The 22,315-nt window shown below is 44.2% G+C and overlaps 1 protein-coding gene across 3 annotated transcripts in view; it reads right to left on the bottom strand.

Moving 5' to 3' along the window:
* The window catches only part of tjp3 (tight junction protein 3), a 43,622-nt gene that overhangs the window by 20,531 nt on the left and 776 nt on the right, over positions 1 to 22,315 (bottom strand). The window contains exons 1-14 of one of the 3 annotated variants that reach the window (XM_063200496.1): positions 18,621 to 18,898; positions 12,333 to 12,389; positions 11,826 to 11,950; positions 11,073 to 11,175; positions 7,279 to 7,603; positions 6,197 to 6,300; positions 5,442 to 5,628; positions 4,750 to 4,819; positions 4,134 to 4,237; positions 3,740 to 3,815; positions 3,035 to 3,138; positions 2,358 to 2,516; positions 1,692 to 1,743; positions 479 to 567 (exon numbers count right to left, since the gene is read on the bottom strand). In XM_063200496.1, the coding sequence (XP_063056566.1) occupies positions 479 to 567; positions 1,692 to 1,743; positions 2,358 to 2,516; positions 3,035 to 3,138; positions 3,740 to 3,815; positions 4,134 to 4,237; positions 4,750 to 4,819; positions 5,442 to 5,628; positions 6,197 to 6,300; positions 7,279 to 7,603; positions 11,073 to 11,175; positions 11,826 to 11,950; positions 12,333 to 12,389; positions 18,621 to 18,644 (1,579 nt within the window). In that variant the 5' untranslated portion in view covers positions 18,645 to 18,898. Of the gene's footprint in view, positions 1 to 478; positions 568 to 1,691; positions 1,744 to 2,357; positions 2,517 to 3,034; positions 3,139 to 3,739; positions 3,816 to 4,133; positions 4,238 to 4,749; positions 4,820 to 5,441; positions 5,629 to 6,196; positions 6,301 to 7,278; positions 7,604 to 11,072; positions 11,176 to 11,825; positions 11,951 to 12,332; positions 12,390 to 12,569; positions 13,936 to 18,620; positions 18,899 to 22,315 lie in introns of those variants that run through there. The other 2 variants (XM_063200498.1, XM_063200497.1) reach the window with 2 other exon arrangements.

Here is a 22,315-nt window from a genome sequence, read left to right as displayed (position 1 = left end):
TGTAATATAATATTATATTATATTGTGCGGTTGGAAGGTGATTGTCACTCACCCCGGTCGGCTATGATTATGGCTATATATGGCTATTATTATCCTGGTTTGTAAGACACTTTGGTTAAAAAGCGTCTGCCAAATGCAATGCAATGTAATGTAATATGTTACTTGTTACTTTCCTATTATTTAATGTTGCTTCTATTACCTTGTGTTTGACAATGTTGTCAGTGTTGCAACTGTACACTGCACCTTGAGGTCTTTGTTTACTTTTTGCTACTTTGTAATGCATTGTCCTCTTTACTCTTTGTAGGACAATGCTATCAGTGTTGCAACTGTACACTCTGCCTTACCCTGTTCTTGTTTAAATGGCTCCTTGTAAGTCACTTTGAACAAAGGCGTCTGCTAAATACTAATGTAATGTAATGTAATAATGTAATGTAATATAATATTTATATTGTGCGGGTGCTAGGTGATTGTCACTCACCCCGGTCGGAGGCTGGCTTGGGCCCTGGGGCAGGTGTCCAGCGCGGGGGCTCTATGGACGGGGCTCTAGCTCTCAGCCCTGAGGGCTTTCTGGAAGAGACAGGAGTAATACACGGAGGTCAGAGGTCATCGATATGGAGATAAGGATGAATGATGATGAATGAGGAAGCATGGGGAGGGACTGAGTATGGAGGAAATGGACAAAGAGCTTCATTAATGAATAGAGGGGCAGAATAATTAGTACTGGACTCGGGTTTCTCATGCATGCTACATGTTACATCTAGTGATCATCATTTCTATGTGCCTGAAGAATGGAAGCCAGCTTATTCTATTACTTTTTTTTTAATAAGTGGCCACTATGGTTGATGTGTGATTTCTATTTGACTGTACATCTGTATCTGTGTATCTGTGTATCTGTACATGTCTATGTTTTAATATTCTGCGTCATGTAGGGGGAAAGGTGAGCTCGGATCAGCTGATTGTTCATCAAGGTGTTAATTATTAAAGAGATGGCAGGGAAGATAATGATTACAATAATGGAAAGCATGGAATGGAAAACATGCTCAGGATGATTTTCTTCCATTTTATTATTTCAACAGCACACAATATTGACAATAAAAACACACAAATAATAACATAAAAATAAAAGGCACAAACTATACATGATGATGAACTGAAAAAAAAAAAACTAAAAAAAAGGTCTAACAAGTTTAAACCAAAATGAAAAGCATTACCGGTATATATAATATAGCCAAAAAAGGGGAGAAGTCAAGAAGTAAAGGGGAAAAAAATCCAACCAAAAAAAGGGTTGAGGCTTTAGGAAAACAAAACTGCGGGGGGGAAACAAAACAAAACAAAAAAAAGAGTTGGGGCTTTTTACGTGTGAGGGTATGAGTTTGGGAGTGATGGGTTGATCAGGTGTAATGTTAGGTGTGGATGGTGGGGACATGTCCATACCACTCTAGCATTCTAGCTTGTCCCCACAACTGTTTCATAAATATAATGCAAAAAAATAGCAAACCCCACTTTCCACACCAAACCTACACCTTTGGGTTGATCAGTGGCCCCTGTATGAAAGGCCTTTGGGTTGATCAGTGGACCCCCCTCTGTATCAGGGCCCCCCTGCCTGTCCTGGGGCTCCGAAGGTAGGGGCCGTCCAGGCAGGCTGGGGGCTGCTATGTAGGGGCCTCGACTTCCAGGCCTTCCTCTAGTACCTGTATCTGCTGGTGTTGTCATTGTGGCTGCCATCCGACTCCGACTCCGAATCTATAACAAGATGAGAACATGTACAGTAAGCACGTCATTCAGTTAAGACATCTTCCCTGATGCGTGATCCCCTCCCACCTCACCCAAGAACCGCTCTATCTTCATATTCCCCAACCTTAACAAATGCTATTGATGAGTTAAAAGATCAGGGGTGCGTTTCTCAGCAGCATTATTGCTAACCAGTTAGCAACTCACTCCGTTGCCTTGCCTATGGGAAATAACATTGCAACCAAGTAAGGTGCTAGCTTAATTAGCAACAATGTTTTCAAGAAACAGGGTCCAGGTTTGTTTTATATGGCTAGATGAATGTTATACCACAACAAGCATAAATCATTCTGTGGGCAGCCAAATGACTGGTAGGTAAATAGATTCCATTGGCCTGTCCAGCTGCACAAGCAGGGAGAGAACATTACTATTGGCAAATTCCATTCCATTCCATTCAATTCCATTTAACAGAAACTTTTATCCACAACGACTTACAAAAGACAACATAATCAGCAACATAAAATGTGTGAAAGTGAAGTACATCGGGCTTGCCCCCAATGTTGCATCAACCGATTTAATAAACAGAAAGCTTAGGCAAAGTGAGGTTAACACTGAAGTTCAACACTGACCTGGTGGTGGTGGGGGTCTGTAGGGTGAGGATCCCCGGGAGGCGGAGCGCAGCGTGGGGGGAGCCAGGTCCGGCAGCACCTTGTACCTCATGTCCGGTTTGGGGCTGGTCCTCCGGGGAGGGGGAGAGCTGCCCCGGTCCGAGTCCGACTCGGACACCGCTGTGGAGGAGAGGAGAGAGACACAGCTGGGGTCACACATGAGGACTACAGTCATCCACTGCTACTGCTATTGTACCTGTTCTGCTGACGGTCATTTAACATCAATTCCTGTCCAGGGACCGCAGATTAAAATTAGCCTTGTGGTTATAATCTGGCTCAATTGCACTGTTCCTGTTAAGACCAATTCCTCTCCAGGAACTATAGATAAAAAAATGCCTTGTGGTTATACAGTAATCTGGCTCAATTGTATGTTGTGCACTGTTCCTGTTAAATAAACATTGAACTAAACTACTTCCATAGAATGTGAAGATTTTGTAAACATTGAAACCCTAGTCTGTTGTTTTCCATAATAAAAAGGTTAAAACTTTAAGCTGCATTGTGCTCCAACTTCTCTCTTCAATTCTATATAGTGTTGGTTGTTGCATTACCCACATGTTCCTGCTTACAATTATGTGCTCATTGCATGCCTCAAGTTCAGAGCAATGCAGTTTTAATATTATTTAATTAGTTGTACGTACGTTTGCGGGGGCGCGATGCTGAGGATGAGGGACGGGGGGCGTTCCAGCTCTGGGGGGCGGGGGACGCACGAGGGTTGGGGAGAGTGGAGATACCAGACAGAGTCCTGCAATCACAATACAGTACAATCATAAGTTTCAATAGACTCAATACAATCATTTCACACACAGTACCATCATCACACACACACACACACACACACAACACAATACAATCATCATCATTAGCCCACCATGGAGCCAAAGAAAGCACAATCAACAGGCACAAAAATAGCCGTATTCACGATACAATCTTATCCGACAGTCTTAACCATTTCCAACATTAAGCCAAACGTAAAACAGCCCAATAGATGGATTGGTGGTTCTGGGTTGCTTGGAATGGCTGCAGGACATAACTCAAATGTGTACACTACAGTATCTTATCAAAAAAGGGAGTCCTTCTTGTGGAAAAATATTAAAAAGCCTTTATTGAAACATGGCTATTAAGTTTAAAAACATGGGAGCAGAGACCCATGCGTTTCGGCGCGAGCCTTCTTCAGGGTTCTGCTCCCATGTTTTTAAACTTAATAGCCAAGGCTTTTTAATATTTTTCCACAAGAATAGTGCCTTGGACTTCCCCAACACCAAAGAGCACCTTCAAGATTTTTTCTGAACAATTCCCTGAGCGCTTAGTCCTATCTTGTTATTGTTGGGGCCAATATTATTCACCTGTATCTGGTGTCTGTGCTGTCGTTCCTGGCTGGCGGTGGGGAGTTGCTCCTGTCCGATTCAGACTCTGATGGAGCTGTGGGCAGACACAAGCATCATGAAGGTGAGCGTGGGGACTCCTAACATGGTTTACTGAGGAAAGCGTTTTTTTGCATAGTTATATATTTTTTTAAAAACACTGTAATAGTTTGAGAGATGATGACCGTGTGTGCATGCGTGCGTGTGCGTACGTGCGTGTGCGCGCGCGCGCGCGCGTGTGTGCGTGTGTGTGTGGGCGCACGTGCGCGTGTGTGTACATGTATCAATGTGCATTAGTGTGTATTAAGTAAGGAAGTCAGAGCATCTATGTCTGATAGTTGGATGTTTAGCCATTCCTCTGCTGTGCTGTGCTCACCTCTCCGTCGGGGCAGGCTGTGTACCGGGTAGCGGTTGAGCGTGGAGCGATTAGGGGAGGGGTCACGGGACTTGGGTTTGGGGGGAGGGGGCTCCGCTCTGGTCCTGCAAAACAACAAGGTCCAATTCAGCTCCGTTCAGACCAGGGGTCCGTTTCCCAAAAGCGTCTTTGCTATCGTCGTTAGCAAAGTCCTTTGTACGAGCGACTCAACTGCATCTTGACAGCGACGCTCATCACTAAATCCAAGGGAATGGTGTTATGTCGTGAGACGGTCTTAAGACGGTTAGCAACGACAATAATCGAGAAATGGACCCCAGAGAGATGCATGGATGTTTGTTTGGTTTTTTTGGGTTTTGTTTGTTTACATTTATGGCCAATTATGCAGCTAATTAGGCTATTTCATGGCCAGTACAGGTAATATTCACTTCACATTAAAAATCAACAATGACATAAATAATTGAATAAATAAAACGCATTAAATAAGTTTGGTCACATCAATACATTTTAAAAAGTTCAAAAGATGCATGTATGTATGTATGTTTGTATTGCCTAAATGATCTGAGTATTGGATGAGGCAATGTAACGATCTGATGAAAGATGAAAAAACAAACGGCACCTTTGTTGTCGACGGGCTGGGCGGGAGGACCTTCCCCTGCCGGGTGAATCAGAGTCCAGATCTGAAATATCTGCAGAAAGAAAGAAATATATACATTTGAGCAATCCCTCTAAGAAGACGAGTGGGTAAAAAAAAGTTTCTTATATCCTGTACTTTCTTCACTTTTGAAACTATTGGTGGTTATGCTTTATGTTACGGTATGCGTGGTTGCCAGGAACAGCTGGATCAGCTACTGGGGAATCCACATTAAAATCCGACTGAATAATAATAATAAAAAACCTCACCTTCAAGCTCCGAGTTGTCTGCATGTATAAACCCCTCACCTTCAAAATCGAACTTTCTACATCTTTAAAACCCCTCACCTTCTAGCTCAGAACTGTGTGTGTGTATAACACCCCTTACTTTTCTAGCTCAGGGGCCTATGCTAAGAAGCTGGTTCAGGAGTAAACCAGGTTAAGTTAAGAGGTAAATCATCTAATAGAAGAGCCTACTCCATTTACCTCTTAACTTAACCTTCCTAGTATAGGCCCCAGAGCTGTCTATGTGTATATAAACCCTCATCACCTTCTAGCTCAGATCTGTCTATGTGTATAAACCCCCCTCACCTTCTAGCTCAGAGCTGTCTATGTGTATAAACCCCCCTCACCTTCTAGCTCAGAGCTGTCTGCGTGTACCGTATAAACCCCCCTCACCTTCTAGCTCAGAGCTGTCTGCATGCGCTTCGTCGTCGCTGTTGCGAGGGCTGTCCTCCACTTCCGGGATGCTGACCAGGAACTTCCTGTTGTCCCTCAGCACTACCATGGTCAACTTCCCTCGGGACTTCTCCACCAGGTGCTTGGTCTCCAGCAGAGACAGGTTCTCCGTCGTCATCCCGTTGATCTGCGGAGCAACATTGGAGCACATTTAGACCATAGGGTTGATTTTGATCACAATTTGCACGATGTAAACTGTTGACTCTTCCGAAACTATAAATGCACTCAGAGAGTGCAGACCTCCGCCAAGGGAGCTGTTTGATAGAACATTTGACTATGTTACACCCTGATTTAACACCAAGTCTTTCTGCCTTGTTTTTGGGGAGTTAGAAACTGGAATGTCAAAATTTGCCCTATCCCACAATGGTGAAGAATCTTTTAAAAATTCCTGGATCAGGATTGTGATCCAGATCACCACCAAAATGTAATCACTTCTTCCTTGTGTCATTTCCAGCAACCCCACACAATTTCATAAAAAGTTATCCACAGATTTTGGAGTTATCCTGCTGACAGACAACCAAACAAACAGACAAATAGTCAAACCAACACGACCGAAAACACAACCTCCTTTGCAGAGGTAATGAGGCAGACCCTCAGTTAAAGTGACCTTTTACCAGACATAACTGGAACTTGTTGACACTGATACACGTGTTAGAAAGATATGAATTTCAAAAACGACAAGGTTTGGGTGATACCTTCAGCACCAGATCTCCTTCTTGCAGGGTTCCCTCCTTGGAAGCTAGTCCAGTTGGCGTCATGTGCTTTATGAAGATCTGACTTCCCAACTTCATGCCGTACTCTGTAAAAAGACAACAAGCAACAACAATTCAGGGGTGTATTTCTTGAAACCATAGTTGCTAACAACATTAGCTACTTCGTTGTTTGCAATGCAATTTCCCATTGGCAACTACCCAAGTTGCTAACTGGCTAACAACTGCGCTTTCGAGAAATGCACCCCTGGTAAGCTGTGCCAATGCAATCATAGAAACCACATCATCAAAACAAATGCTAGAGGCAATGAACAAACTGCTCTTTGCGTGACACTGAATAAGACCACTTAATAAGGGCTTTTCATTGAATTCAATCCAATAATCTTGGGTGCCTTTTTTTTTCAAATGACAGCTGCAATTGTAATGTTCCCATAAACACCCTAGCAGTCAGTGGTGCTGTACCACTGGTGCAATACAACAGCCAATCAGAAATGTGGCCATTTCCCAACCCCTACCCTGGGCACAGTCCATCATCCTGACTCCTGTCCTAGACCTGTGCTTGTAGCCTTGCCCTTCGCTGATGCCCCGCATCGCATCCATGGAGAAACAGAAAACTATACAAGTTTCCCCGATGTCAGCCTAGCCACAACAACTTTTGGGGGATCTCAAATGAAAAAAAAATCACTTTTGAATTGCGCTTTTGCGAGATATTGCGATGTCATCACCAAGTCACAAGCACAAGGGAGGACAGGAGTTAGGATAATGGCAAGAAGCTCTCCTCATCTTCCCGTCATAACCTCTACAGTCCTATCCACAATCAAGGCAATCAAAGCCTTTTAAAAAAAGATCAACTCCTGGCCCTGCCGCGGCTCAAACAGGTTGACCCGTTCAATTCCGGTTCGATTCCGGCCTGAGGTAATATCCTGATTCTCCCCATTCTCTCCCTCTCCCACTGGCTTCCTGTCACCTCTTAATCTGTCCTTTCAAAAATAAAGGTATAAACCCCCTCCCCCCCCAAAAAAAAATATCAAAAGAAATAATCCTCAGTCCCCCTCGCTCCCCCTCACCATCAGTGGGTTTCTTCTTGATGAGCGTGGCTCTGATGGGCTTGTCGGGCGCATCCTGGTTCGGCAGGCGCTTGAACCCGGACATGAGGGGCAGGTCGTGGCCGTTACGAGGCGGGGAGGCGCTGCGGCCGCGCTGGGGACCCCGGTCGTAGCTGTACGTGTCGGAGCCCCGACGCGGCCGCCGATGGTTGGGATCCTCCAGCAGGTTGGAGCTGGACATGGCACGCGTGGGCCTGGTGGGGTTGTCCAGCAGGTTGGAACTGGACATGGCACGTGTCGGCCTGGTGGTGACCGGGATCTGGATCACACGCGGCCTCTTCACTGTCTGGAGGGACAAGACGCATAGAGTGATTGGTTGATTGATTGATTGTTTACATTTATTGCCATTTCAGCAGCTATGGCTACATAATGGCCAATACAGATAGAAAAAACATCATATCACATTTACAAAACTAACAACCATGTAAATAAAGAGATTAAATACGTTTTTTAACATCAATACATTCTAAAAAGTTCAAAACCTTTAAAAGGTGGGACCTTATTAAAAATATCAAAAGCAGTATCTTTCTTAAATAACTGCTGCCTTTTCATTTTCAGTACAGGGCGAGTTAAAATATGATTACAAGATGCATAGATGCTGATTATGATGATGATGTTCAAAAAGCACCTAAAATCACATCTATTCACTGAGGCCTACGGTTCTTAACCACCTTGCTCCCCCAACCTCACTTTTACCCTCTCTCCTCTTCTCTCCTCTATTCCCTAGCCCCATTGCTTTTTGTAAAGCGACCTTGGGTTACCTGAAAGGGTTACTTGAAAGATTATGAACTTCAATTTATATAGTTAGATCAACATATTTTAGTAGTAGAGTAGAGATAGATCTCGAATTTTCAGAGATAAATCTTATAAATTAAGATCTATCGTAAAATGTAAGATTTTAGGCTTCGTCTGCAACAGTGTGGTGGTCCATGACGAGTCATGACAGAAAAAATCCCTGAATAACATTAAACTATTACTTATTAACTCATTAGCAAATGCATTTTCATAGCCGAGACAAGCATAATGAAAAGCCTCATGCTAAAATCCTGCCCTACGAGTTATTTACACTGCCCCCTGCCCTTAAACACACTGGGGCTACCGGTGCCTGTAGCCTTGTGACTGTGACAACACAACTGAGTAACTGTTTGCTTTGGCTGCACCAGCTCCCGTTAAAAGCTAATGTAGACGGCAGGCAACTCTTAGCCGTAGTCACTGTTGCCAGATTGGGCGGTTTCCTGCCCAAATAGGCTACTTAGGATGGCTGTCTGCGGGTAAAAATGGCATTTCCAGGGGTGATAGTGAAAAAAAATCCTGAGCCTGAACTTTTTTCCTGGTCGGGGAGGGGGGGACATACTGCATATGAGACGTAATGTAGGCCTTATTATTATTCAAACACATTATTCAAACATTTAAGATAATGTTTTCATTTTTGCATTATTTCTATAGTGTTATTCACGAAAACACAGATCATTTCCCTGTTGGTAGGCTACAGCACTTGGCTGAAAGAAACTGACCACCACGTTCAATTCTAGCTGTAAAAACGAATACCAACGTATGCAGTTAGAAATGCATTCTAGGCTTGTGATGTTGCACTGAAGTTATTGAGGTGGGTATTGAACCAATGCAACATTTCAACACCAGAATACATTTCTGAAAACATGGTGCATATTTTACCACATTGAATTAACTGAAAGCTACATATGTAGCAGCCATACCAAGACAGGTCAGTAGGAGGCAATACTACTCCAAAGTACAGTAACTACACTCTGTCCAAAATAGAGGAGGTGATTACCAATTAATTGAGCAATACTTTTAAATGACATGACATTTGCTGCAAGCTGATAAGTTTCATTTTCATTGGGACATTGCTCATATAACTTGTATAGGCTACTGGACATACGTTTAGATAGCCTACTCGTGGCCCCATGGTCTACCTATAACCACAGATTGTTTAAGGGCTGTGCTATAACCCACCCCTGCCTTTCCGTTGTAGGGAAACGCCCTTTAATTACCGGTACATGATATTTAGGGCACAAGCGCATGATTGGCTACATGCAGGCCCACGTTCACATCGCATATTTCGACTCCACGGATGACAGAACCAGTGGTTATTACGGACAGGACAGTATATATAGCCTGTGTGACTACTGCGCGACTTTCGCATTGGGTTGTAGTCAATTAAAATACATGAAAATCACTCGCGTGTACACACGCCCATTACAATGTACGAGTTGAAAAGATAACAGAAAGCAACAAAAACAAAGACAGGACCGAATTAAGCTACATGAAAATAGCACAGGGCGTGAAGATAAGATGAACATTCACTGCATGTCTAGGTGGCCACATGAACGCAAGCCAAGTATTTGAAGTTCATGAGAGTCTGATATTGACAATTGCCCCCTGCCCGAGAGTAGGGATTAAGTAGCCCAGAGCGTGCAGACAATACAACCTGTGCATCGTGCGTGGAATAACTACAACAGGGAGCGCGCGAGAGAGAAAGGCTGTGTGAACCTGTGCGAGGCTGTTTGGGGGTTTTCACAGAGCGCGTTGGTTTAGTCAGCATAACTAATATAAACATCTCCCTGAAATCAGTTTGACACGTGGTTTGTCAGGAATGACGCAAAACACCATCCCTCAATCAACAGTAGACCAAAACCCACGAACTCAGCTCACACTAGCCTACAAGGGGTGTAGGCTAACTAGGCTTGCCAAACATTAGCGATCCAAGCATTCCATTGTCATTTGGACATGTCGCAATGGTAGCCGCTATTCCAATGCAGACCACATTTACGCACTACACCTAGAAAAAAAAGTATCATGACGGGCATAGCATAGCCTACCGTTTTGAGCATACAGACTTTTTTTTGAAAGAACGTCCATCTCCATCAAAGTTTGTCAACATTGCGCAGTCATTTAGCGCACATAAATGAGGAAAATAGACGAACCTATTTCAAACTCTCACTGAGCCCGTTTATGCGCATCAATAAGCCGTTTATGGTCAGGTTTTTGGAGTAACCTGCGCAAGGCAAAATCATTCGGGCCCAAGCCAACATGCCACAGTGGGCAAATTAATAACTAAATGGCCTTACCTTCAAACGTTTTCTTGATCACAGAATTTCACTAGTATTCCACTGACATCCACACGGTTCAACACACCCATCACAACTAGCAAGCCATGTGGATTTGTGCTAACAATAGTTGCTAATTTTTTATCGGAATCCAAATGGTCTAGACTTGGCCTATAGTACTTTCTTCCGTTTCTTCAGTATAACGAGATGCCATTTTTGGATTTGCCTCCGTCGACAGTGAAAATATCTGAGAAGGGTAACCAGTAGGGGCCTAGAACTCTCTTTACTGTGCATACTGACAGCCAATCTACTTCTCCTTTCACTAGAACTAGAAGACTGCCGCCAGTGATGTGGTGAGTGACTCAAGAGCAAGACGTAACAAATTGATACATTTTTCAGTAAGATGTCGGGATGATACAAACAATTATGGGCTGCTGCTCATTTGGGTTCCTTTCGCGTCTCTTACAACAGGCTGTTGCGCGCTCATTTATTTTCACCATACATTAATGAAGGCCTACGCGATAGTTTATTATTTTATTAATTTTGGGGAAATTATTATTTTATTTTTTTCTACAGCCACGCTACGCCGGATTTCCGGCGCGGCGCCGGACTGCTATCACCCCTGCATTTCTTTGGGCTGGAAATCATCAGCCTCATCTGGCAACTCTTAGCCGTAGCGCTGCTTACAATGTTTGCCACTTTTCCACAGGCCTTCAGGTTCTGAATGGTGAAGTTGGACGTGACATTTTCCATGGAAACCCCATTGACCATGACGACCTGGTCTCGGGTCCTGTTTAAGAAGAAAAGGGAAGAAGAACAACACCACCATTAATGTGGAACAGGTGTTCACGTACATACAGTATATACTGTGTGTGTGTGTGTGTGTGTGTGTGTGTGCGTGTGTGTGTGTGTGTGTGTGTGTATGTGTGCGTGCGTGTGCGTGCGCGCGCGTGCGTGCGCGTGTGCGTGTATTTATGGGTACCGGTTGCATGTGTTCATGTTTATGTGTGCATATACAGTATGCATATACAGTATGTGTGCCTGAATACCGTATGTGTGGGAAAGAGTGAGTTTCAAGGAGAAAGTCACTATCGCAGCCGAAAGTAAACACATGGTAGCAGGTTAGACCTGAAAAACTGTGGAGAGAGAGAGAGAGAGAGAGAGAGAGAGAGAAGAGACAGAAAGAGAGAGAGAGAGAGAGAGAGAGAGAGAGAGGTAGAGAGAGAGAGAAGAGAGAGAGAGAGAGAGAGACAGAGAGACGGAAGTGTTTGTGTGCAAGCGATAGTGTACTGTAGCTAGCTGACTGCAGAGAGAGAGAGAGAGAGAGAGAGAGAGAGAGAGAGAGAGAGAGAAAGAGAGAGACGGAAGTGTTTGTGTGCAAGCGGTAGTGTAGTGTAGTGTAGTGTAGCCATCTGACTGCAGAGCCAGAGCCCGACTCACTGTAGTCTGCCCATGGCGGGGCCGTTTCGCACCACATCAGACACCACCACGGACGTGTCGCCCGAGTCCGGATGCGGTTTGTCTCTGCCGCCGGACAATGCAAAGCCAAAGCCTATCCTTGGATCCTGTGAAACGTTAAAAAAAGACAAAAGACAAAAAAACAGAGAGAGAGACAGATTGAGTGAGTGAAAGAGAACAGTCATCTCTCGTCTCGGCTGTGTCACATGACCTTTTTCCTAATCTGGAATTCCTAGCAGGGTGTGGTTGGTTTGGGTTGACAAGAGACTCGACAATAACTAACGGGGGTGTGAAATGTGTCACGCTTGTCCCCAACGTTGCGTCAACAGACTTAGTTTCTGCTCGATGATGCAACCAACCTCACACAAAACACACCACTAGTTTGTTAAGTGATACTACCTTACAGACCCCATTGTGCAGGTAGTGTAAAGTGTTAAACATTAAGGCAGGGTAAGTTCGGGTAAGGTAAGGTAAAGTAAACACACTTACTTTGGTCAACGTTATCGTGTGTTGCTCCCATATCGTCATTTCCTCCATGTCTGGGTGCTGAAAGAAAAACAGAAAAGGTTGAAGCGAAGCAACACATGCAGTGAACAACAGTACACCTGAAAAGAAGATTACAAGGTAACCAACAGCTACGGGTCCATAACAACAGCAAAACAGTCAGACAGGTGAGAACGGCGAGAGCGTTGCTACTCGGCTAATCCAGTCTATCCAGGGGCTCACTTTTTTGGCAGGCAGAGCTCGCTCCCTCCCCTGTGTGCTCTTGGTCTGAGGTGAAACAGGAAGAGTGAGTCAACAAGAGCATGCCCACACCTGTGGCATTCCTGAGGGACAGGTAATCAGGGGGGGAGGAGCCTGTCGCAACCAGACAGCCAATCAGCAAAGCCCTCCGGCAACCTGCTGGCAGGCTGACGCGGCGCTGCTCGGTCTCAATAGAGACGACACCCGACACCAACAACCCAACGGACCGTCCCCACTTCAAAAAAAAAAAAAAAAAAAGGAAAAGGAGAAGAAGAAAAAAAAGAAGTCTGCGCCAGGTCTTTTAGTCACAGGCCCCTAGCTACCACAAGCTGTCTCTTATGCATTCTCCGCATACCTGCTGTAGCCGCTTGTCACTGCATTTCAGGTATGGCTTGTTATTTCAAAACCAAACACCTAGCGAGCTCTTCGGAAACTAGGACACACATTGATTTGCGTGGCTTCATTTACAGTTTGTTGTTCGTTTACAAACAGAATTGGTTGGATTGGTTAATGTACCGGTAAAAAGGGTAAAGCTTCCACACTTAAACCCATTGATGCCTAAAGCACCTGCAAAAAACGCCTGCTGAATGCCTAAGCCCTTGTTTGGAGAGTTGCCCTCAGCCTATAAAAAATCTAAATATCTCAGCCTCTGATGCACATAAAAACATGAAACAAGATGCATTCAAACCCCAACACCCTCATCTAGCATTAGAATGTGTTCATTCAGCTTTAACATACCCACATTTTTATTTAAAAAGCTAAAATCTCAAGAGCCTGAATGCAGCGTATATGTTGCTTCAGGCACCAACAAAGGTCAAACAACACATACGAGTCATCAGGCTAAAATGGGTTAAAATATTCAGAGCTTTAAAAGAAACGATTTCAAGACAAATTGTGACTTTGCATCACTATTTGAATAACTTTTGGTTTCCAGACAGCAGTATCATCCTGTTCTCATATTGAATCAAACATGATAAACTATTCCAAACGTCGTAGACTACAGTTTAATTAATACACATTTAATTTATCAAACACTGAGTGCATTCAGTACTTCACTGTGTCCCAACATTAATCAGAAACAGCTGTAACCTGTGGCCTTTCGCCCCCCTGTGAGGAGATGCATCCATCCCTTTGTTCATGATACTACGCACTGATGATGGCTTAACGCCCCTGCTTGTGGACATGGTGGTATTTCAATAAATAATGGAACACAGCTTGTGAGTGTGGATTTTTCTCCTCTTTATATTTCATTTATCAAACACTGAGTTCATTCAGTTCTCCGCTGTGTCTACACATAAAGCAGAAACGTTTACATTTCTTGCAATTGCTTACACTGATTTTTTCCCTCTTGCTGTACGTTTTTGCCCAAAACTGCACATGAATTAGACTAACTAACGCTCACACAGAATGTAAATGAGGTTCTCACGGCACAAAAAGGAAAGACAGTTTTTCAAACTGTTTCAAACGTTTGAAAATAATACAAAATAACTCTGTGCGTGCACTGATTTGCAAAAAAAGTCAAAGGTGACAATTAGTGTGGTTCGGTTCTGATACCTAGGGTTGTGGAATATGAGTGTGCATTTGAGGAGTTTCATTGGAAAATGATGTAAGCACCATTTTCGACTTCATAATATTATTGGAAATTGATTGAGTATTCAGATGGCCCATCATCTATGTGTATAATTCTTTCCATTCAAATATATTGAGAACATGCTTTTAAATCTATATGAAATGCATTTTGCAATGCAATGCCCAATACAAATATACAAACATGTCCATTTCCCAAAATATCATTTTGCATTCAAGCTCTTCATTTCATTATTGCATTACACAACCACCGACACTACGTGGAGCTAAGTCACTACAAATGTGCTCAAAGCAATGGACAGGCTTTGATGCTAAATACGTTTGAAGGTATTCAAACAATCCACTCTAGTCTAGGTCACCAGAGGTCAAATCTCTCAGCAAATCTCATGGAGCCAATCAGGGCTGAAACATCCTAGACATGCTGACCAGGTCAAGCACCTGTGGTAGAGCCTGCCTGCATGATGGTGGACACTGAAGTCAAAGCATAGCAGTAAGTATGTGCATTCCAATATGCAACCTTGCGTCCTCCACTTGTGCTTGTTTTGGCTGGGCCCGCTGTCAGCCCAGCCAAAACAACTTTTGGGGGACGATTCTACATTCACCATCCAGTTTGCAAATGACAAATTTACTTTACAATTGAGCCCTTGCAAGACATTGAAATATAATGCTGTTGTCAGTGATGTCATCATGACGTATTACTTCCTGGTACGAGCCCACAAGCACAAGGGGAGGACGCAAGGTTGCATATTGGAACGCACAAAGTGACTATAGCCCCGAGCCTAAAGTAGGACTTAATATGGGGGTGCTGTGGTGAGGAGCATGCCCATGGGAACCCAGGTTCGAATTAGGTCTGGGTCATCCCTCCCAACCCTGCCCCACCTCTCTCTTGCTCGCTCTCTCCCTCTCCTCACTATAGTTGTCATCATAATAAAGCCAAAAAGTCCAAGTTAAAACATTAAAAATAAATTAAGACTTCATTTACTGTCTGGTGAAGACGCTAAATCAAGCCAAAATGGTTAAGTAATAAGAAAATAAATAAACTTAATTTTCTTAGCTGAAGACTTTTCACCACACTGATATCTCACCCTTTTATCCAAACTGATATTTCACTCTTCATCCAAGCTGATGAAGCCCTGCGGCTAACAACCTGAAGTTACACTAAAAAGCAATCCAGCTGCTCTCACAACACTAGCTTTGCATATCACTGGATACGTTTGCACCCATTTCTGTCAAAATAAAAGCATAGCTCTCAATCTGTTCTTCATTACTTGTATACCGTTGTACTCTGTACTGACCCCACACTCTGTACTTGCTTGAATGTCCTCTTTGTAAGACGCTTTGGTTAAAAGTGTCTGCTAAATGTAATGTAATAAGAACAAAATGCAAAAGTAGGAGTTGAAAATACATGTACCTTCAAATCAGGGCTTGGCTCCTACCAACCAGCCAAATGCTGGTAAAATCTGGCTGTGGCTATCAATAACTTCAGTGTCACAAGTGGTAAGTAGTTTACTCTTGGGTATCACACAATAGTAGTAGCCTACATTCTGTTATTTGACCCTTGTGCATCAATGTTTGAATTAAGACTGAAATAGCACACAGTTAATATGTGCCTCCTCTCTAGTTTATTTTTATGTAGGGAGCCGTCACACTACTTATCTTCTCACTTGTTTAACACTTCTGATCTTAAACATAGACGACTACGGAAAAAAAGATAACAATGACCTGACCACAAGTGTGGCTCTAGTACAGGGGTGGGGAACCTTTTTCTTTCGGGGGGCCACTTCAAATTCATCCGAGGGCCGTAAAAGTCCTCTGAGGGCAGTATTATGAACACAAACCAGGATTTCCCCCCGCACTTTAGGCCACTATTCAAAGCAGTCACCTTTAAAACAGACCCCACCTTCTCTAGGTCCCCTGTATATAACTTCATTGTATTGAAAATGTATTTTCAAAGTTTACTTTACAAAATATGCCATATTTCATGTGAAGCTGCATAACATTAAAACTATATCGGGGGCCGGATAAAATGGCCTCAAGGGCCGCAAACGGGCCTCGAGACATAGGTTCCCCATCCCTGCTCTAGTAGAAAGGCTGGTTGGAAAACCACTAGCCACAGTAAAGGTGAAGGTCAAGCTGTTTCAAATTGCAAGTGCACAATAAGCATTGTTTGGCCAGACCGTTCTTGACTGCACGTGCAAATGTCAGTTCATTACCCAGGCCATAAAATTGTGATTGCCCTGATCAAAAGGCGCCCTTTCGTTACAGATTAATACCATTGTCAGTCTGATCATGCCAAAGGTCCTGTATACCTATATCAAAATAAAAACAACAGGACAGTGCTGTGGAAAAGCATTCAAAGCCCCCCACACATGGCCTTGCATGGCCATGGGGACCCTGGTTCGAATCCCCGCTTGGGTCATTAATTTCTCATTCAACCCTGCCCCATCTCTCTCCCAATACTTTGCAGTATTATCTGCACACACTCTCATATACTAATAAAGTTAATAAAGGGCCCAAAACCATCTATAAACAGCAATGCATGCAATCAGTGTTCATGATCCTCAGTCTATGACAAACACACACTGCACTACATATGCCTATGATTTACAACCACACTGCCTATAGCCTACATTAGTGTTTCTCAACGGGGGCGGTACAGCCCCCCGGGGGGCATTGGGGAGCTCTAGGGGGACGCTGAGAAGGATACAGCTGGGAGGGGGCGGTGCTTAGTTGCCATTGAGGGGCATTAGTCCATTTATTTTTTTAATACTAAGGGGGGCGTTGTCAGGCTTATGATGAGGTCAAGGGGGCGTTGGGAGGCTTGTGATGAGGCCAAGGGGGCGTTTGTTCAAAAAAGGTTGAGAATCACTGACGTACATTCTCTCTCACCGGCTTGCTCTGTGTTTGACTTGACATGTGTATTGAAACTATACGGTGACTCAGATAGATGGGTTGCAACATGGAGACCTGAGAGGGGGAGGGGTGGACTTCTCTCTTCTCTTAGGGGGAGAGAAACACAAACAAAAGAGCAGACACACACAGACACAAAACACAGACAAACACAAAGCAGGCTTCCTGTGACACATTAATATGCACTCTAGGCATATGAACCTTATGTCCCTTCTACATAACACACTGATGCAAGTTGTCATTGTTGTGGGCATTTCCAGGAAACACTGACTACTCTTCTGCAACAGCCCGGGTGCTTCTGAAAGGCACCTACTGTGTAACTTATTAACATGAAGTGACATTCGCGGGCAAACACAATGGCTGCTGGTGTTGACAAGCGTGAAAAAAAGAACCGACCGGTACAAAAACGATAAGAAAGCAACGAGGCGAGCGAGGCGCACACACACAGGGATTAATGTGACAGGTAATGAACAAAGTGCTGCGAAGAATTCAATAACAACAAACATCAAGAACATGAAAGGAGTATTGTATTGCACCAAAGCAATAAAAGCAACCTGAAGCATTCACTGTTGCAAAACCCTGTGTATCCGACTGCAGGTGGAGATCAATTCTTTCTTTCGATGAACGCTTTGGGGCAAAATATAATATGAATCCTTCGATCAATACAGTTTTGCCAAGGTGAGGTATTTACTATACACTATTCACAGAAGCTGAAAACAGCACAAGTCAAAACAGACCACCCCAACAGCAGAAATAACAGACTTCCCCCTAAGTACATCAATGCTTAAGATTTTAAAGTGTCAATATTCCAGCTGGGGTCATTTAATGTGAAATCAGACACTTTGGGTCCCAACCAACACAGATTTCAATCATACTTGGTGTGCCTTTTTAGTAGCAAAGTAGCACCCCAGAACTGTGTTTGGGTGAATCTGACAGCAATATTAAAGGAGAAACAGACTAGCAAAGGTATACAAATGAGTGTAGGACACTATACATTCAGCCTTGATTATATAAGTCCATGTCAGTCACAAAAATATGTCTGTGGTGATGTTTGAAAGCTCTTTTCTGGCTCTACAAATTACACAAATAACATGGAATACGACAACCTTCAGAATATGAATGTCGGTTGGGTTCCAAAGTGTCTTATTTCACGTGAAATGACCCAGCTGGTCTTGATAATAACGTGTTTATTTTTTTCAGTTCTCTCATTGCCAGCTCGTGTGCCAGCTAAGGTGTCAGCTCAGTGGTGGCAGTGCAGGTAGCCAGGTAGGCAGCTGCCATGGGCATCGTAATGGCCTACACGTAGCCTACTGTACTATACACCGCACTCAGCAGGGAGACAAAGGTCTGACTGACACAGGGCAACGTCGTGTGACCTACTTTGTGACAATCCACATGTCTAAGTGCCGAGCCCAAAGGCAACAAATGATCAGAATGCACGCAGCTCAATGCCTGAAGACTCACTGACACACACACACACATGCATACACACCCTGACAGCAAGAAGTAAAAAAAAGAGGAATGGTCAGCACTCACCGAGTTGGCAAACCTCACTTCCATTCCCACTGCACCTGAAAACACCTGCTTCTGCTCCTGCTCCTGCTCCCTCGACAGCCTTCACGTCAAAACAAAACAACCTGTCCCTCCCTCCCCTCCTCCGTTCTTATTCAAGGAAAACTGCAACTTCAGAAATACATCCAAAACTTAAATGCAGCCCTCGGACAAAAACACAAACAAACAAACAGAATCACTTGTCCATGTTGTTGTTTACGTATCGATCAACAGCGGCGATGAAAGAGCAATCAAAGCCTGACCGTTAGGTGGAGAAACACCTTGAGTTAGGCCCCGCCCACCTGGGGTGCCTCCCACCTGCTCACTTCTCCCCCCGCTCCTCTCCCCTCTCCCCTCTCTGCTCTTCCCTCCCTTTTCCCTTCTCCCTTTACCCTCTCTGCTCTCTCCTCTCCCCTCTGCTCTCCTCTCACCTCCTCTACTCTTCTCTCCTCTCTGCTTTCCCCTCTCTCCACTCCCCTCTCTTCTCCCCCTATCCTCCCTTCTCCCCCTCTCCGCTCTCCCCCCTCACCACTCTCCTCCCCTCCCCTCCCCTCCCCTCACCTCTTCCTGCCACCATGAATGCCCACCAGACTTCCTCCTCTCCACACGGTTACCACGGAGTTACAGGGGAGCCTTGTAAACACACGAATACCAACAAAACAAAACACAAGGGGCAGAAAGGACCGAGCCCAATAAAGAGAGTTTCACCACTGAGTCACGGAGTGGAGAACTGTAGCATGACATATCCATGTTGTGGAGGCCTACATAAACACTCATCTCAGTGTATATGTGCCAATTCATTCAAAAGGCGACAGTTAATTTATTATAGTTTCCAACACTTCTCTGCTAGACAGTTTTATACTCAGCAGTTACACTCATCATCAGTTTTATACTCTGCAGTTACGACTGCTGTATCGCTACAACAGATCAGTTGCATACATATGCTAGCACAAGGTGCATAAAACACAGGTGTACACAAGCAGACAAATAAGTGGACAGACGCATTCCACATGGTAGGGGGGGGAGAGAGGTAGGTAGGTAGGTGTAGAGAGAGAGAGAGAGAGAGAGAAAGAAAGAGAAAGAGAAAGAGAGAGAGAGAGAGAGAGAGAGAGAGAGAGACAGACAGAGAGATAGAGAGACAGACAGACAGACAGAGAGACAGAGAGAGAGAAAGAAAGAGAGAGAGAGAACTACAACAACACTACCAACATTCCAAAATGTCTGATCACTCTCACCAACAGATAGACCATCATCTGGCCAGCGGAGCAGGCAGGCAGAGGGGGGGTCGCAAGAGTTTGGGGAGTTGCTATGGCAACAGGGGGAATCATTACCATGGCAACTTAATTATTAACAAGGTGCTTACAGGACAAATGGCCCGGGCAGAGGACAAGTTTCACAAAGTGCTGGCAGCCACGCTCTCCAAAGTGACAGCTTGATTTCCTACCGGCTCTGTTCACTCAGACAGACACCTGTTTGTATTCCGAGCTCCTCTCTTTTCACTTGCACACATCTCCGCAGGACTCACGTCACTCCACAGCACTCAAACACAAGACGCCATCATCCAAACATCCCACACACTAGAATATGGACACTAGACTACGTGTAATGGAGTTAAAATATACTCTTTTTGTATTAAGTGAATCCTCACAAAATCTGCTTTTTTGTTTTCACAATGTTATTTGTTTGGAATTATTTTACATGTTGTACCGCATTCATCTTAGTTGACCATGGGCCTTCACGACTGCTTTTCGCGTTCGTGCCTTTTGGGTGCTTGCGCCCTCCGTACCTCCAGCTAGATCGCCCCACGCTGGAGTAGTTGCAGTCGAGTGACGGATGCCCTGGTCATATGTGTATTTGTTTTCATGAATGCAGACAATAAACCGAGCAGCTGAACCCCTGGTCTCCTTCTGGTCTTTGGATGGGTCTGTTACATACGCATCATCCCTCACTCAGCTTACAGGTGCATCACAGTGGGACAGACATCACTGGAAAGGAGAAGCTGGAGCACACTGCAGCTTAGTTTTCAAGACTTTATTTTGTGCACACACTCGGCTAATGTTTCGGTGTTGCTATACCTTCTTCAGAATCCAAGAAGTCCCCCACACTAGTTAAGCCTGTATTAATTCACCTGCTCACTACAAAACAAAGGTGAATTTGTTCTCCTGACATGACATGGCATCCATGCCTTACAAGTTTGCTGTAATTGACCCCTGAGCTGTTCCTGTGGAGACTGTGTGGGTCGGTGCGTGGCAGGCAGGCAGGCAGGCAGTCCAGGCAGTCCAGGCAGTCCAGGCAGGCAGGCAGGCAGGCAGGCAGGCAGGCAGGCAGTCCAGGCAGGCCAGGCAGGCAGCCGGCTCAACCACATTTTTACGAGCCCGGGGCCATACCTTAAGTCCGCACTTGACTTGACAGGAACTGTGGGACAGCAAGAACAAACGCAAACGGCTATGGAGAGTAAACAGCTTGTGGCTTTTAAAAGGTGCGCCCCACCCTCCACCCCACTCCACTCCACTTGCCTCTCTCTGTAAACAGTTTCGCAGGAGAATGACTCCTGATTTCCGAGGGGGCACACCTAGGGGAAAATACCTTTTACTAACTTTTATGGCCCCTAGTTGCCACATAGTTGGACCATGTTGGTTATACATTATATAAAAAACAATAATCAAGGGGCATTACAGGAGCAACTGGCAAACATTTCTGTACATTTGCTTAAGTTATAGCCTATGTTTAAACAGAAACACGCTCATATGCCATTAGCTATGGTGCAATAGTAAATGTTTAACAGTAAAACTGATACTTGTGATCATCAGTTCCCTCAACTGTTGTCAGCACAGCATATCATGGACATGTACAGACTAACAGGAGTAAGCAGGGCCTAATACAAACGGGAAAACTGAACAGATCACTCCAATTATGTGCTGTATCATTGCCAAGCCAAGATTTACCAGAGGCAAAGCAAAGGTTAGGCCTATTCACAGTAGCCCATATCGAAACTTGGTGTAGTCTACTTTAGTGTGTGGTGATGACTAAATGTGATTATGACTCAATCTCAATAGCTTAGGCTACCGGTCAATAAAAGGCATATTAAAAGACACAGCTTTACAATATATTACTTATTATACTGTTAATATGTCTTTTATTTTATGGGCATTTGTGGGTTGCTTCCACACAGAATCTCACTGTATTTATATAGTGACAATAAAAGCCCTCTACTCTCTCTACTCTACTCTACTCTTTACTGCTACTATTAATGTGCAGTCACTGCACTACAGCAAGTCATGGAACTAAGAAGTGTGATCGGAAAAGAGCGAGCAGAGCCACCTTGTCATGTGGAGATGTGGCAGTCCTGTCGAAACCACACCGCAGTGAAACTACATTACTGAACATGTGGAAACCTGCAGAGTAGGCAAACCAGTACTGCCGGTTGACAAGAGAGAGAGAGGATGACAATAGCTCCCATCTTAAATTATGCAATGAAATGAAAACACCCACTCCTCAAACAGGCACAAAAGCACTCAAAGCAAATAGCAGAAACACTTAAGGCTGCTCAGTTTACAAGTCCCCCAAGTTGATGACCAGACACACAAAAGATGATTATTAAGAATGTACTCTTAGTGCACTGACTAGTTGGAGAGCCTGGACAGATGGTTATCTACACAGGAGAAGAGATACAATAACAA

Source organism: Engraulis encrasicolus, chromosome 6, assembly GCF_034702125.1.
Source record: "Engraulis encrasicolus isolate BLACKSEA-1 chromosome 6, IST_EnEncr_1.0, whole genome shotgun sequence".
Taxonomy (NCBI): Eukaryota; Metazoa; Chordata; class Actinopteri; order Clupeiformes; family Engraulidae; genus Engraulis; species Engraulis encrasicolus.
Note: the sequence above shows the minus strand (reverse complement) of the source record. Positions and strands in the feature narration are given on the sequence as shown.